This window comes from Cryptotermes secundus, unplaced genomic scaffold, assembly GCF_002891405.2.
Source record: "Cryptotermes secundus unplaced genomic scaffold, Csec_1.0 scaffold1359, whole genome shotgun sequence".
NCBI lineage: Eukaryota > Metazoa > Arthropoda > Insecta > Blattodea > Kalotermitidae > Cryptotermes > Cryptotermes secundus.
Window position 1 is genome coordinate 17171 of NW_019734334.1, and position 15078 is coordinate 32248.

Sequence of the window (15078 nt, forward strand, 5' to 3'; positions counted from 1 at the left end):
AGAGAGAGAGAGAGAGAGTGTTTCATTATTATATGTCATAGTTTACAGGGTGGTTTCTGGACGTCAAAAAGAAAAGTAAAGAAAGTTCATACGAATATATACCCCAAGGGCCTTCTGTCAAATGTTATAACCATTAGAAAATGCCAGCTACTGCCTTCACATTATGAAAAAGAGACGTTCCGAGAGCAGTTTATGTTGTGTGGTGAGCGCAGAGATCCACTCGACTCCGAACTTTGCGATGATCTTTACGAGACCTAACAGTCGCCAGTTTCCTGGCCTGCACACTCACTTGCCTTAACCCTCTCGATTTATTCTTTCTTTGGGGATAGTTGAAAACCACGATGTAGACCAGAACAGTCGATACTAGAGAGGAACTGTGGTATAAAATTCAACAATTTGCAAGTGAAATAAAAAAAATAAATCCGGAATCTTCGAATGCTTGCGAGTTTCCCTTTCACGCAGAGCTGAGTTTAGTGTCCTAGAATATAGAGGTCATTTCTAGAGCCTCTTGTAGAAAAGTATAAACGGAGAGGTTATTCATAGCTTTTTGTTTGTTTTATTCTTATAAACAGCCCGTTAAACTTAAGACATATTTAAGGCGTGACCATGGAAGTTGAAATCAGAATAGCTGTAATATTTTAAGGAAGGCATTCAGGGTAAATGGGTAAATATTCGCATGGAGATTTTTTATTATTTCTATGTAAAATAAAATATGACATGCATTTTTAATGTGACACCTGTATATAGACAGACAGACAGCATTCTAGAAACCATGCTTTCGTGCCGTTAAAGCGTGTAAATCCGTAAAAATTTCGCGATCACAGTAGGCCTATACGGCGTATATGAGGATTAAATAACTGGCGCAGAGACATTGCCTGCTTCCTCATATACAAATGTTTTTGGCTACGTTAACTCAGAAATGAAATCGATTGTAGATCACTGTTGGTTTACGAGTTCCGAACAACACTGAAATCCGTCCTACGGAAAAGCGGGTTTCGACAAAATAACCATTTCGATTTCGGGCTCGTAATGTACATACCGATATTTTCCTGAAGATATAACCTAAAGCAAAGATTTCTCTGTGCTTAATTAAGAACCACGTCATGAAAACGTATGAGGGACTGGAGGTATAGCTCCACCATTCTTTACCTCGACACTAGATGGAGGTGAGTGATCAGCTTCACAACCCTGCCGCTTCACCCCCGGGGAAAGAAGCGCCGGTACCCATTGAATATGTGGGATGTCGATGCTCGAAGAGACAACCACGTAAAACTATAACAAATGTTTATTGCTGTTAGAACGAATATTACAGACGAGCTGGGAAGCGGAGCGTGCCTGATGAATACCGGCGAAAACTCCCTTCATAGCGGGCTAGCCTGAGCTATTGACGGCGTTCTTCCTTGCAGCAGACCGGTGATGCCGGTGATTGCGAGCCCGCCGGATGCTGGGCGGAGCTCTTGCAGTAGCGGACTAGCCTGCGTTAGTGGTGGCCAGGCCGGCTGGCCGGCGAAGCTCCTGCCGCGGCCATCTGGCCTGGTGAGCGCTGGCGATCGCTGGCGGAGTCAGCTGCCGTGCTTGCTGCTAGTAGGCTTGTACTCGTAGTTGCGGTGCTCTCTCGATGTAAGCGTAGCTATGACTGGTGCTAGCGTAAAAGTCACATTGCGGCTGACGGTATGTCAGTCTGTATTTCTTGGTGTCGAGCCCCAGTCTTGTAAGAAATCTAACCTCGGCCGTCCAGCGTGTAGCCTGTCGCTATACCGACTGAACTATCCAATCTCTGTAGATATCACCAATACAGTTTTATTTATAGATAAGGTCTCCATAAAGTACCGAATCATATTCGAAGTTGTTAAATCTGTTTTCGAGTAAATCGCCATTCTTTGTTTTGGGGCCCATTTCACAGACCCCTTGTTTTGGAGGTGGGCACCGACGTAGGATGGATGAACAGTCGAATGCACATCTAATATGAATAAAATCTGCCCAGCTATTCAGTTGCTACTGTGGTGCACATCCATCCACACATCTCCACATCCACATGAGTTTGTAACTCCTGATAGGATTTATGGAAGTGAAATAAAGTATGTATGTATGTATGTATCCGTCCGTATGTACGTATATACGATGGGAAGTCATAATGTTTTAATTATCACCATGAGAAAAACATAATTCCAAAATATCAATCTGTATAGGAGATAGCCCATTTCCTGAACTTGCCAAACAGTCAAATTTTCCCGCGTCAAGTGGACAGAGGGAGCCACCGGAAGGGGCAGAAGCAAAATGGCAACGTCGGTTGAGAAAGTGGAGGCTCGCGCTGTGATACGGTTCGTGCATTTGCAAGGGAAGTCTGCCAGGGACGCAAGGGATATCCACGACCAGATGACCGCTGTGTATCGGGAAGGTGTACCATCATATGACACAGTGGTCCGGTGGAAGAGGCGCTTTCATTGTGGGCAGACAAACTTTGAAGATGAACCCCGAAATGGAAGACCACCTCTCGCTAAGGAACCAGGAATTGTGGCACAGGTGGAAGCTTTGATCCTATCCGATAGTCGCATAACTATACTGAAGCTATTGTTCATGAGGTCCGCATTAGCCATGGGTCGGTTTTCAACATCGTCCATGACAAGTTACACATGACAAAGGTCGCTGCGGGATGGGTGCCACGATTATTGACACCAGTTCAAAAACAGCAAGGGATGGTTGTGACAAACTTTTGCTGTTGTGTCAAGACGAAAGGGTGGAATTTTTCGACCTCCTTATCGCGATAGATGAAACAAAGGAAATGAGCAAGTAGTGGAAACATGCAGAGTCGCCACCACCAAAAAAGGCTAAATTCCAGCCGTCATCAGGAAAGGTGACGTTGAGCGTATTCTGGGATGGGCGGGGTGTCATCATGACTGACTACGCGCAAAAGGGCGTCATCATCACTGGCGAGTACTACCGGAATCTCCTGAGAAAATTACGGGAGGAAATCAAGAAAAAGTGACATGGAATGCTGGGAAAAGGTGTGCAACTTCTTTACGAAAACTCACCCGCTCATACTGCTCATGCTACGACGACACTTGCTGCCAGTTTGGGATATGAAATTCTCCCCCGTCCCTCATATTCACCAGACCTGGCACCGAGCGATTTCTTCCTCTTTCCACGGCTAACGAAGCCACTTAGTGGTAAGCGATTCCAAACTATGATGACGTAATTCTTGCAGTGGAGTGCTTCCTAAACAGTCAGAATGAGACATATGATCAAGGTATCCAGTAGCTAATGCATCGTTGGGGAAGATGTGTGGCCTTGCAGGGGCATATATATAGAGAATGACTACCTCATATACAGTTTCTTGCACCTTTGTCTCTGTTTGTTCTGGGTGTTAATTAAAATTTTATGACTTCCCCATGTGCATACATACAGGCAGATGGGATTCCACTTTCTTTTCCTATTCAGGGGTCCTCAAAAACCATAAAAATCTCGAGATTGATTTTATACGATATAAATATTTTCTCATATATGAGAAAAAGAAAAGATGGTCACAAAAACAGTAAATATTTTATCTTCTTACGCCTCATGTACTGTTTGCCAGTTGTTATGAAACCAAAATTAGAATAACTGAAAGTTTCATTTCCCTTCTAAGATTCTGATACGACACATGGGAGAGCTTGGTCACCTAGTTCAACAGAAATTCCACAGATGAAAAAAAGGAATTGTATGTTCATGAAATATGAGTAGCTTGTTCAAACCACATGAAGATGGAAAGGTGTCTAATGATAAATAGCTAAAGAGTAAATATTACCATGACTCTTATTATGTAAGTTAAATTGACTTTGTTTTACCCGAATTGTTGTTCTGCTACTGTTATTATTAGATGTGGAATGTAGTGATTATTCAGTCAGCTCTGTCATCTTATAATTGGTAATTCCCTCTTGTCATTACTAGAAGAAAAGCCAGAACAAATGATCTTACTCTGCAATGTATTAGAGGGATGAAAGTCCAGCATACCAGTGTTAATGACTGTCCTCCAAAGACTGAGCCCTCAAATTAAAGAAGTATATGTATTATATAATTAATAAAATCTTCTCAGACTATCAGCAATATCACTCAATTAAAATCACCAAGTCCATGATTTATTTAATCCGTCTTGCAGTGCATACACTCATTTTTCTCCTTCTCTCCCTCACACTACATGTTTCGGCATAATAATGCCATCTTCAGGTGCTTACTTATCCACGTCAAACCAGTTCATTGCATGCCATGTTCACACATTAAAATAACTAAAATATGTATCTATCATATACATTGTCCAACGTTAAAAATATTAAAATTGTTCAGGATAATATTTTTAACGTTGGACAATGTATATGATAGATACATATTTTAGTTATTTTAATGTGTGAACATGGCATGCAATGAACTGGTTTGACGTGGATAAGTAAGCACCTGAAGATGGCATTATTATGCCGAAACATGTAGTGCGAGGGAGAGAAGGAGAAAAATGAGTGTATGCACTGCAAGACGGATTAAATAAATCATGGACTTAAATCAGTGCAACAGGACGCTAAAATATAACATTAAAATCACCAATGTTTCAGTGACTATTTCTGTCCCCATCATCAGGGTCAGATGTAACATAGGATTCAAACTGTCCCATGTTCATACCAACTCATGGCCTATGGTTGAAACTGAGTAGAAGTTAACAAGGGGGTTGATGGGTGGTATTGTAAATTTTAACCAACTAACATGGCTAATAACCCAAGAAGATTTTATTAACTTTTACTACCTTGAAAACTTCAGGTTTTACACATGACAATGCATATATAGTGATGTATTCAGGTAGTCTTAATTCAGTAAAATTTATTGAGTAATGTCTTTCAGTTCATTCAAGACAGAATAGCATATATAGGCTGGTGTAATTCAAAACTCTATCACATTTTTTCACAGGGAACTTGAATCATGCAAAGAATACCTGAAATTTGAAGTTTTTGTAAAATACATTTTTGAAACACAAAACAAACCTAACCAGCTCCATGGAACAGAGTCCTTCCTGAGAAGATAATAGTAATATGTCTAGTCAATATATTACTTATATTGTGTAGAACATGAAGGTTCATGACCATGTTCGTATGAGTCAACCGCTGAACCTATCCTGAGTCAGATGAAAGAAGATCACACAAATTAAGTTATGAAGACAACGTTTGAAAGTGATATCCAATTGTGGGATTTTGGGTATTTAGCAAAGATGCATATGAACAAAATTTTCCCTACCATTATTATACAGTTAATTAGAATGACCACAGTAATGGGCCTTTGAGTCCCATAAAAGATGAGAAATTTCTTAGCCAGCTCTCTGATTATTAGTTTCTCAAGTAGGACTTGGTGTCATAGAGTCTGTGATAATTGTGATACTAAATAATCTAAAAATGAATGAAATATCAGTGCAGACTGGGAACATTATCCAAATGTTAATGTACTTCATCAGAGTTTACGTGTTGAAATGAACAAAATTATGAAAAATTATGAATAAACAGATTTGGATTGAAATTAAATGCAAGTCTGAAGGCAAAGGTGACATAAAGACATTAATCCCATAAAAGATTGACAAGAAGTATGGGCTCAGTAATGAACAGTAATGACTAAGTAGATATTGTCAGCTAAATGGAATCATTGCTTAAATCATTTGCAAGTTATTCCATGTGAGTCAGACTTATAGCTTCCAGCTGATTCCATGTCAACCATTCTTATTACATCTCGGAATTGCTTGCAGCTGATTCTATGTCTCTGTCATCTCCTCCTGGAACATCAGTACAAAGCCCACGAGATTTTGATAAATGCGAAACACCACTTCCACAAGAAGTACAGCAGTTACCAGAGAATCTGCAGAACTTGTTAATGGGAAGAATTGCATCTGCTCGGACTACCACCAAGACTCGTAAAATTGTCATCTATGTCTGTGCTGCTGATTCACAAGGTAACACAGAAAATAATTCATTTTGAAGAGAATAAACGATTAAACTAATTAGAAATGATCATTTCCTTGCATGTATGTTCTTTTAATAATACTATCTTCTGGGATATAATGCCATGTAGTCCATTGGAGGTCAACCACTGTTTCAGAGGAACGTATCACCTCCATCTTCAGGGTCAAAGAATAAAACCGAGCAAGATACCAGGGTGAAACAGGTGGCAAACAGATCTTGTTCTTTGACTCTGAAAATGGAGGCGATATGTTCCTCCGAAACATGGGTTGACTTTTAACTGACTACATGGCATTACACCCCACAACATAGTACTCTTCATAACTCCTGATGTTAGAACCTGAAATCCATGTGCTTTGTTTATTTGCCACTTAGTATATTTTGTCTAGTATAGAAACAGGAAGTTGTAGCAAGAACAGTGAACTGCTTCCATTTGTGTAGAGATGCCAGGATCAATCATAAGTTAATAATTGTACAACACAAATATTGTTGGTGTGGTATATTCATAATACATTACTATGCCATATTTTCTGTACCACCCTACATTGGAACAGTTATTTGTATCAGTAAGAAAAGAAAACTATAGATTTCAAGTGGTTGTGCTTTTAATTCACATGTTTGTGTACGTGTGTACATTCACACACATACAGGATATGAATGTAAATTCACACACACACAAGAAAAGGAAAAAGCCTGAAGCTGTATGTTCTTCAAGAATATGCCAGGATGCAGATTTTCAGTACCATATATTATATGGTCCAAGTATTCTTCTGGTCTCAAAATTATGTGTGTCCATCATTTTAAGGAAACTAGGAATGGAATCCTTAGGATACTAGTGTCCATTCCACCATCTTAGAGCATGTTAAACTTTTAACAAGAAGACAAATTGAGGACTTAAGAAACGTTTCAACCAAATAAGAAAGAAATATAAAATTTGTGTTAGACTTACAATGTCATACAACACCATCATGGTATTTTTCAATTTCCAGATAATCAAGATTGTTTGTAGTGAGCATATTATATCACCATTTCTTTAATTGAATTACTGTTTATACTTTTCAACACACAGCAATAATAAACAAGTTATTTTTTGAGTATATAGAAATGATTATTTTAATTCTAGTTAATTTGAATTTATGTAAAACATCTCCAGTCTTCCTTCCCAAACCTTTTCACATCTTAAAAGCTGACTGATTTTGCTCCATCTAGAACATTGTTTTATCTGTAGTTGCAGTACTGTCCTATACTACATTTCTTCATCTAGCCAAATATGTAAAAAGCTTTTAAAAATGTTTGGTGTATTCTTAGCCAAATTTCCTTATATTATAAAGAAAAGTGCATCCATTTTCTTATCTTGTCAGTGTACTTTCATTCATCCCCTTCCCTTCCTTAATAACTATTTGTATTAATTGATAAATTATTATAAAATTTGACATGAACCTTGGGCATGCCAGATTTTTTCTTAATTTTCTGCCACCAGTATGAGCAACAGGACAGTCATGTGAACTTCTGAGCTGGAAATGAGACTAGTGCCACTGAATATAGGGAAACTTATACATTATTGTTAGAATTATATTTTAAAAGAATGTAGATAAACAGCATAACTAAGAGTAATCACAACTTTTTTTATATGTTCAGACTTGCATACATGCTGAAGGTGTGAATATTTGTGGTTATATATGAAAAATTTAATGTAGTTGAAGTTTGTGCTATTGGAAATTGTGCACAGATATGGATGACTGAATGGTTAGTTGCTAATTTTTACTTCCTGCTAGCCTTGACATAAAAAAAGTAAAGTAAGTAAAGCTTTTGAAAATTCATGAAAGTTTTCTCAGACTCATTTTATGGTTCAGTTGTTACACAGAGTTTTCTGTGTTAGTATGCCATTCCATAAGTCATTGACTTTGGTGTCTTTCCAACATGAATATTTCTTTCAGGAACCCTCCATTACTTGATGTAAGAGCTGAGCTGAGGATCTGGTAAATGCTCCTCTTCCTCCTATTTATTAGCTTATTTTCTCTAGCTTGAAGAAGATAAAGTAGGTTTATAAGATCACCTTGCTCTCTGTGTGTCTTCCTGTGTATTTTGCCCTATTGTTGCTAGGCAGTGACTTGGTAAACACATTCCCATGACAATGAATACACATAAAACAAGAGAAGAACTCTTGAATGTGTCATTTTTTATGGAGCCCATGCCATATCAAAGGATAATAGGTGATTAGTTCTACCCAGATCTTCTTGTTTTACTAACCCTGTTAGCCTTAACTACATTTCTTTTATATTCTTTTTATGTGCTCATGTTGCCATCTCCTCTGTTGTGACTCTGTGCTGTCTGGTAGTTGGTTACCCTTTTGGAGGGAAAAACTGTCTGTCTCTTATTGTGAAAATGGTGACATGCATTCCTTCAGAATGTTGGTAACTGGGTACCAAACTATGGTAATGTAATGTGAAAAACAGCATTATGAACCAAGCCATTTAGTGTTGTGGTAACACTCAATTTTTGTGTTCAGGCACTGCTCAATTTGAATCTCAACTGAGTCACCAGCTAACCTGGCTGAGAATTTTCATGGTTTCCTTCAGTCCTTCTGGCAAATGCTGGGATACTATCACAATTAAGCCATGACCACTTTTTTCCAACTCCTTTCAAATTCATAAATTTGTCAGCATTTGATGGTCTATAGCCCAGATACTAACAGCACCATAAAATAAACTTAAGGAAAGTATGAGTAAGATCTTCTGTGTTGTAACAGTAGTCATGAGCCTCAATGGACTTAGTGCCAAGATGAACTGATTGGTGGTAAACTGCCAGTTGTAAAGTAACTCTGAATTGTTGTGAGAAGTGAGAAGTTGGTAGCTGAGGCCGTGAACAGCTCAGGAATCCAGAGGAAGAGACTGTCCACCATTGGAAGCTGCTACCAAGCAGTGGATAGTGAAAACAGACTTTCTGTATGATAAAGTTACAGAAATCTTTGGAACGCATGACTCAGTGAGACTGTCGTAGTTATTTGAAGTTATATGTTTAAGTGCCCAGTAAATCCATTTACTAATCCAAACCTTGTCTCTATTCACGTTATCATGTGACAATATTATCTTGCTACCATGAAATTGGGAATGTCAGTCAGTAAGGTGACTGGTTACACAGTGTAGAGTTAGATTCACAGCAAGAATTATATTTTTTAATCACAACATTCAGACAAGTCTTGGCACATCTCCAGCTTCCAAATGTTTGTTCACAGGAGGAAGATACCCTGGAGTTTGAAGCTGACCACTAACTTAATCTAGTATTGCAGAAAAGGTTTTTATGTCTCAACTTGCTTACTGTCCCTTAATGGTAAAATGTTCACGCATAGTGACAGTGGCATATTTTTATTTTGATTCTACCTTTTATTACATGATACAGTCTGGAACTGATTTTAATTGTCATATTATTTTATTTGAATTATTCCAGTCACTGGATATTGTGTTTCTTTGGAACATGAAATTTTCCTATTTTATATATATTTCTCTGCTTAATTAAATTAGTGAGTGCACATGTATCTTGTGAATTGTTCATGATTACAGTCTCTTTTTATTCTTCTGTTTAGTTCATAGATTTTACCTTAGGAAGTCCAGCAGTTCACAACTTTTTATTTCTCCCTGCATCAACATATCATCAGAACATGTTAATGTTTTTAGATTGCACTGGTTTATTTTGTTGTTATGCATCTTAATTCATGTATCACTTTGTTAAATAAATGTGGAAAAAATAATTTCTGCAGCTTAGGATAGTTTTACTTTCTTATGCATCTGAAACACAATAATGATACTGCAGATTGCTGTATTGAAAAGGGAGCACTGCACAACACCATGTACCCAGAACTTCGTGATTACTGCCGCAGCCGAGGTTATGAGCTTCACATTGTTGACCTGCACTGGAAAACAGGTTTAGAGAAGCAGCAAGACCATGAGTTTCCTGAACTGTGTCTTGGAGAACTGTCACGTAAGAAAATTTAAAGGATTTGTTATGCAATAAAATCATATTGAGCCATAATAAATGAGGCTGTAGTGAGTTCAGTGTGTCTCCTACATATAGTGAACATTTAAATAGAGTAACCACTCCCTGTAAGCTCCTCTAATATGTACTGAATTTATGTTTGCAATAATATAGGAAAATAGGTACTCTGCGTACTCACATTCTAATCATGTTTAGAAGTGTTACTATAACATGCAGTATAGACAAAATTCAAAATACATGTTTTAAGAAGCTTTTCTAACAAGCATACTTCATGAAAATTCCACTGTAGACATGTCCAGTTGATACAAACGTAGATGCAAAGAGCATGAACGTATCTACTTTCGTATCAACTGGACAATTCTGCAGTGACAGAACACAGCATTATATCAGGCCACCAGATCAAGTTCCATGAGACAAAGCACTATCCACTACATGGACTGACTTGTCAAAGAAGCAATTGAAATAAAATTATATGGGGACAATATAAACAGAGAGGAAGAGTTCAATCTCAGCAAAACGTGGAATCCCAGCACCAGTTTATTATGACATTCCAAAACACATACATCACGAAAACCCCAAGAAGACACAGTGAAAAGCATGCTGTGAAGAAAGCAAAATATTTGACAGTAGGGACACCAGGATAAGTAAATGGTGGAATGTTACAGTTGGATGGGCGGCTATGCAATTCTGCCCTCTTACTGCATAGCACACCAATAGGAAGAGAGGAAAGGGCATCAATTTGGCAAACTGGTATAAATTTCAACAACATGTGGTCATTCACAGAGAACACTAATTATATGTTGCTATCTCATCACCAAAATGCAGGGTAAAATCAGGAAATGAAGATGGGTAACAGATGTTTTGAAAATGTGGCACAGTTCAGATATTTGGGGATGACTATAACAAATCAAAACCTGATTCAGGAGGAAATCAAGAGGAGATTGAACTCAGGTAATGCTTGCTACCATTCAGTCCAGAACCTTTAATCTTCCTGTCTGTTGTCTAAAAACATAAAAATTAGAATATACAAAACTATAATTTTGCCTGTGGTTCTGTATGGGTGTGAAACTTGGTCTCTGACTTTAAGGGAGGAACATAAACTGAGGGTGTTTGAGAACAGGGAGCTGAGGAGAATATTTGATCTGAAGAGAGATGAGGTGATGGGTGGATGTAGAAAACTGCATAATGAGGAGCTCTGTAACTTGTACACTTCTCCAAGTATAATTAGAATGATCAATTCAAGGATGATGGGATGGGCATGTCATGTAGCACGAATGGGGGTAGAATAGGAATGCATGTAGGAAATTTGTGGGAAAGACAGATGGAAAGAGACCACTGGGAAGACCAAGACATAGGTGGGTGGACAATATTAAAATGGATCTTAGAGAGATAGGATGGGATGGTATGGATTGGATTGATCTGGCTTAGGAAAGGGACCAGTGGAGGACTCTTGTGAACATGGTAATGAACATTCATGTTCCATAAAATGCTGGGAAATTCTCGAGTGTCTGCACAATTGGCAGCTTCTCAAGAAGGGCTCAGCTCCATGAATGAGTGATATGGTCATTCACCAAGTCAGTCCTGATAATTGGGAAAAAGGAGATCTCTAAAATTTTGGTTTTTAGTTCAACATTGACATAGAAGATCACCAGAGAAGGTTTTGTGAAGTGTGATAGATTAATGCAACTAGGATAGATAATCTATGAGCTGAGATAGCTCAGTCAGCATAGCGATGGGCTATGGGCTGGATGGACAAGGTTTGATTCCCAGCACTGGTAAGAGCCTTTCCTGTACTCCACATTGTCCAGATTGGCTCTAGGGACTCTTATTAATCAATAATTTTGAATAGTAAATACAGAAAAATCATTAATGAAAAGTGACAGTTATTATTAAGTAACAAAACATAATAAATAAACACGTAAATATCAGTGGAATTTAGTATTTGAAGTAATCAAGCAGTTTATTTTTTAGTAATGAAGAAAGCTTAATCATGCACACTCAGAGGAAAAAAAATAGCAAATTCAAATTGGCAAGTACGACAGTGTCAGTGCAGCACATCGGCACATGGTCCCATAACATCCACCACTCCCAGACAACACCAAAAAACTATGGTTAATTGTAACGTACTTTAAGATGATTTAGTTTAATAATTACTCAATATAAGCTTTTAACATGAGGGTAACCTGCATTTTAACTTTAAATACATAATATTATAATATTTATTAATCCCTAATATATAGGTTTTAACCTCAAACAACAAGTCTCTGTTTATGTTCTCTAAGGTATTGCTAATTTTCATAACTAAAAAAATTGCAAAATATGGATCTATATTGGTGCAATTAAATTCAAGTAACTTAGTTTATGTTTTATGGAATTTTTCTGATGATGACCTAAGTAAAGGTTGAAACATGTAGCATACACCTGCTTACAATAAACGAGTAAGAGACACCACAGCATCTATTTTGTCTCCACTTTGAAAATATCCTCCCTCTTGTGTTGAGAGTCCTATTCACATAACTCATTGCTACCACTTATTATTATGTAATGAGTGCAACTGATGTGTCATGTTTTTCACTACTATTATGCTCACCCTAGTGATACATTTATTTTTGTTTGCAGGGCAAATAGAAGTAGCCTATGTGATTCCAGTACTATTTTTGAGTAATTCTCTTGGTACACCACTTTTGCCAAAAACAATTGAGAATCAAGATTTTGAAATGGCACTTAGCATTGCTGACAACAAGGAGCTATTGCAGAAATGGTATCAGCTGGATGGTCATGCTCAACCACCTTGCTATAGACTGCAGCCTATTGCCAGTCACATTCCAGGATTTAAGGTCTGGACTAATACATTCTCAGCTAAAACAGAGATAGTCAAGAATATTAATGTAATTTCATACCAGTGTTCTAAATTCTTAACAGCAGTGTAACAAAACAAACCACCTCACATTAAAACTCAAATCAGGCTCATATGGAGATGAGATTCTCCATCAAACATTCCATGCACCTAGTATAATTCAAGGGGTTTGTACACATATTACGAATTAATTAGTATTTCCAAGCCTGATCAATGAATATTTGTATGTACAAGGGTGAGTCAAATGAAAACCGCAAATTTTTTCTAATTTAATTTATTGAATGAAGATGTTAACACAACTATATAATTTTTCTACATAGTCTCCATTTTGTTCAGTACAGGCCCTCCAGTGTTTACAAAGTGTATGGATTCCTCTATAAGAAAATCTTGTGGTTGTCTGCGCAACCACTCATGCACCGCCTGCTGTACCTCTTCAACAGAATGGAACTTCTATCCTCCCCTCCCATCGCCTCTTTGAGTGGCCCTGCCATGTGGTAATAATCACTTGGGGCTAGGTCTGGTGAGTATGGCGGATGTGGAAGACACTCAAAGTGCAAGTCTTGGATTGTTGCAACTGTTGCACAGGCAATATTGGGCCGAGCATTGTCATGTTGTAAAAGGACACCTCTAGTCAAAAGTCCACATCGCTTTGATCTGACTGCAGGTTGAAGATGATTCTTCAAGAGATCTGAATATGAGGCACTGGTGATAGTGTTCCCCCAAGGCATGTAGTGCTCCAAGAGTATGCCTTATTTGTCCCAAAAGAGAGTCAGCATAGTCTTCCCTGCAGATGGCTGCATCCGGAACTTCTTGGGTTTTGGTGATGAGGAATGATGCCCTTCCTTGCTTGTTCTCTTTGTTCCTGGTTGGTGGTTTCATTGCCAGTAATGATTCTTGAAAGGAAGCCATCACCAATCACAAGAATGCATCACCATACTGAACTTTCATCTGTCGATGAAATTCAATCGGTTTCACACCTTCACTGATCAAAAAACTAATTACAGAATGTTGTTCTTCTTTTGTGCATGTATGTAGTGGAGCAGCCATTTTCAGTCCAGCACTGTGATGGTGTTCTCTTTGTCTGCATTATGCTGCTACCTATAGGATACTCTTTATAGCATTGGTAACATGTCTGCTAACTTATAGGACAATGGCGCGATATTTCAAATTTTTATCACAGTTTTACAGTTTTCATTTGACTCACCTACGTATTAAATAGCCTCAAGTTTCAGGAATGGTCAAATGTCTTACGTCTTTCCCATATTTGCTGACATCTATGACTGCAACTCCATTCTTACCACTGAGATGTTGCACATATTGCAGATACTGGAACCCATTTGTGCCCACTCTAACATTCTTTTATAGGAAGATTCACCAGAGGAGAAGGAGAGAGCACTGAGTGAATGGCGTTCAGAAATAGAACGAACACTTGATGTTATGGTGAACGTTTTCTCACAGGAACTAAGGGACACTTACCTCACCACTGTAGTGGAACAAGTAAGTGTGCAGGTTTAATGTACATACTTACAAAATAAATGATATTCTGCAAGCTACGTTTGTATTATGATGAAAGCTTCTGGTGTTGTGCAGATGTAAAATAACCCACTGGGATAAAATGTTAAGGTTGTCATAATTAATAAATTGCTTAATTCCTTAATTTCCACTTATTTTTTTAAATTATTGAGTCAAACAGTACAAAATTATGATACCAATTTCCAATTTCAGAAAACAAACCAGGGTAATATGTAAAGAGGGTGTTTAAAAAAGTATCCATACTTTGACTCCTGGGAACCTCAAGGTCCTGTCCTTCAACATTACCAGGAACATGGAATCATAGTAAGAAGTATAAGATATTCTGATGTGTTAGGAAATGAAGTGAGGCCGGCCATTTGCCCAAAATGTTGAGGATGATTATCAGATAGTGTTCTTTTTTCACATGACAGTGGTTGACCTCATACTGCTGCGCATACTAGGGAAATGCTTCAGGAGCTGAAAATTGAAGTTTTCAACCATTCTGCATACATTCCAGACTTTGTACCCTCCACCTGTTTGTACAACTGAAGAGGGGACTGTCAGAGGTCATAAATTTACATATGATGCCAAGGTGAAGGAAGACATGCATCACCAGCTTCACACTCAGTACAGATAGTTTTTTCTGATGTTATCAAAAGGATTATGGACTGCTGAACAAACTACTTGAGGAGTATGGAGAGTATATAGAAAAAGGATACTCCTGTAACTACATTCAATTGTTTCTGGGGGGGG

General features: G+C 38.0%; 1 protein-coding gene across 4 annotated transcripts in view; it reads left to right on the forward strand.

Moving 5' to 3' along the window:
* Nucleotides 1–15078, forward strand: part of LOC111868703 (NACHT and WD repeat domain-containing protein 2) — a 79980-nt gene that overhangs the window by 12787 nt on the left and 52115 nt on the right. For 3 of the 4 annotated variants that reach the window (XM_033753143.1, XM_023859605.2, XM_023859606.2), the window contains exons 4-7: nt 5753–5956; nt 9774–9941; nt 12576–12793; nt 14179–14310. In XM_033753143.1, the coding sequence (XP_033609034.1) occupies nt 5753–5956; nt 9774–9941; nt 12576–12793; nt 14179–14310 (722 nt within the window). Of the gene's footprint in view, nt 1–2238; nt 3168–5752; nt 5957–9773; nt 9942–12575; nt 12794–14178; nt 14311–15078 lie in introns of those variants that run through there. The other variant, XM_023859607.2, reaches the window with a different exon arrangement.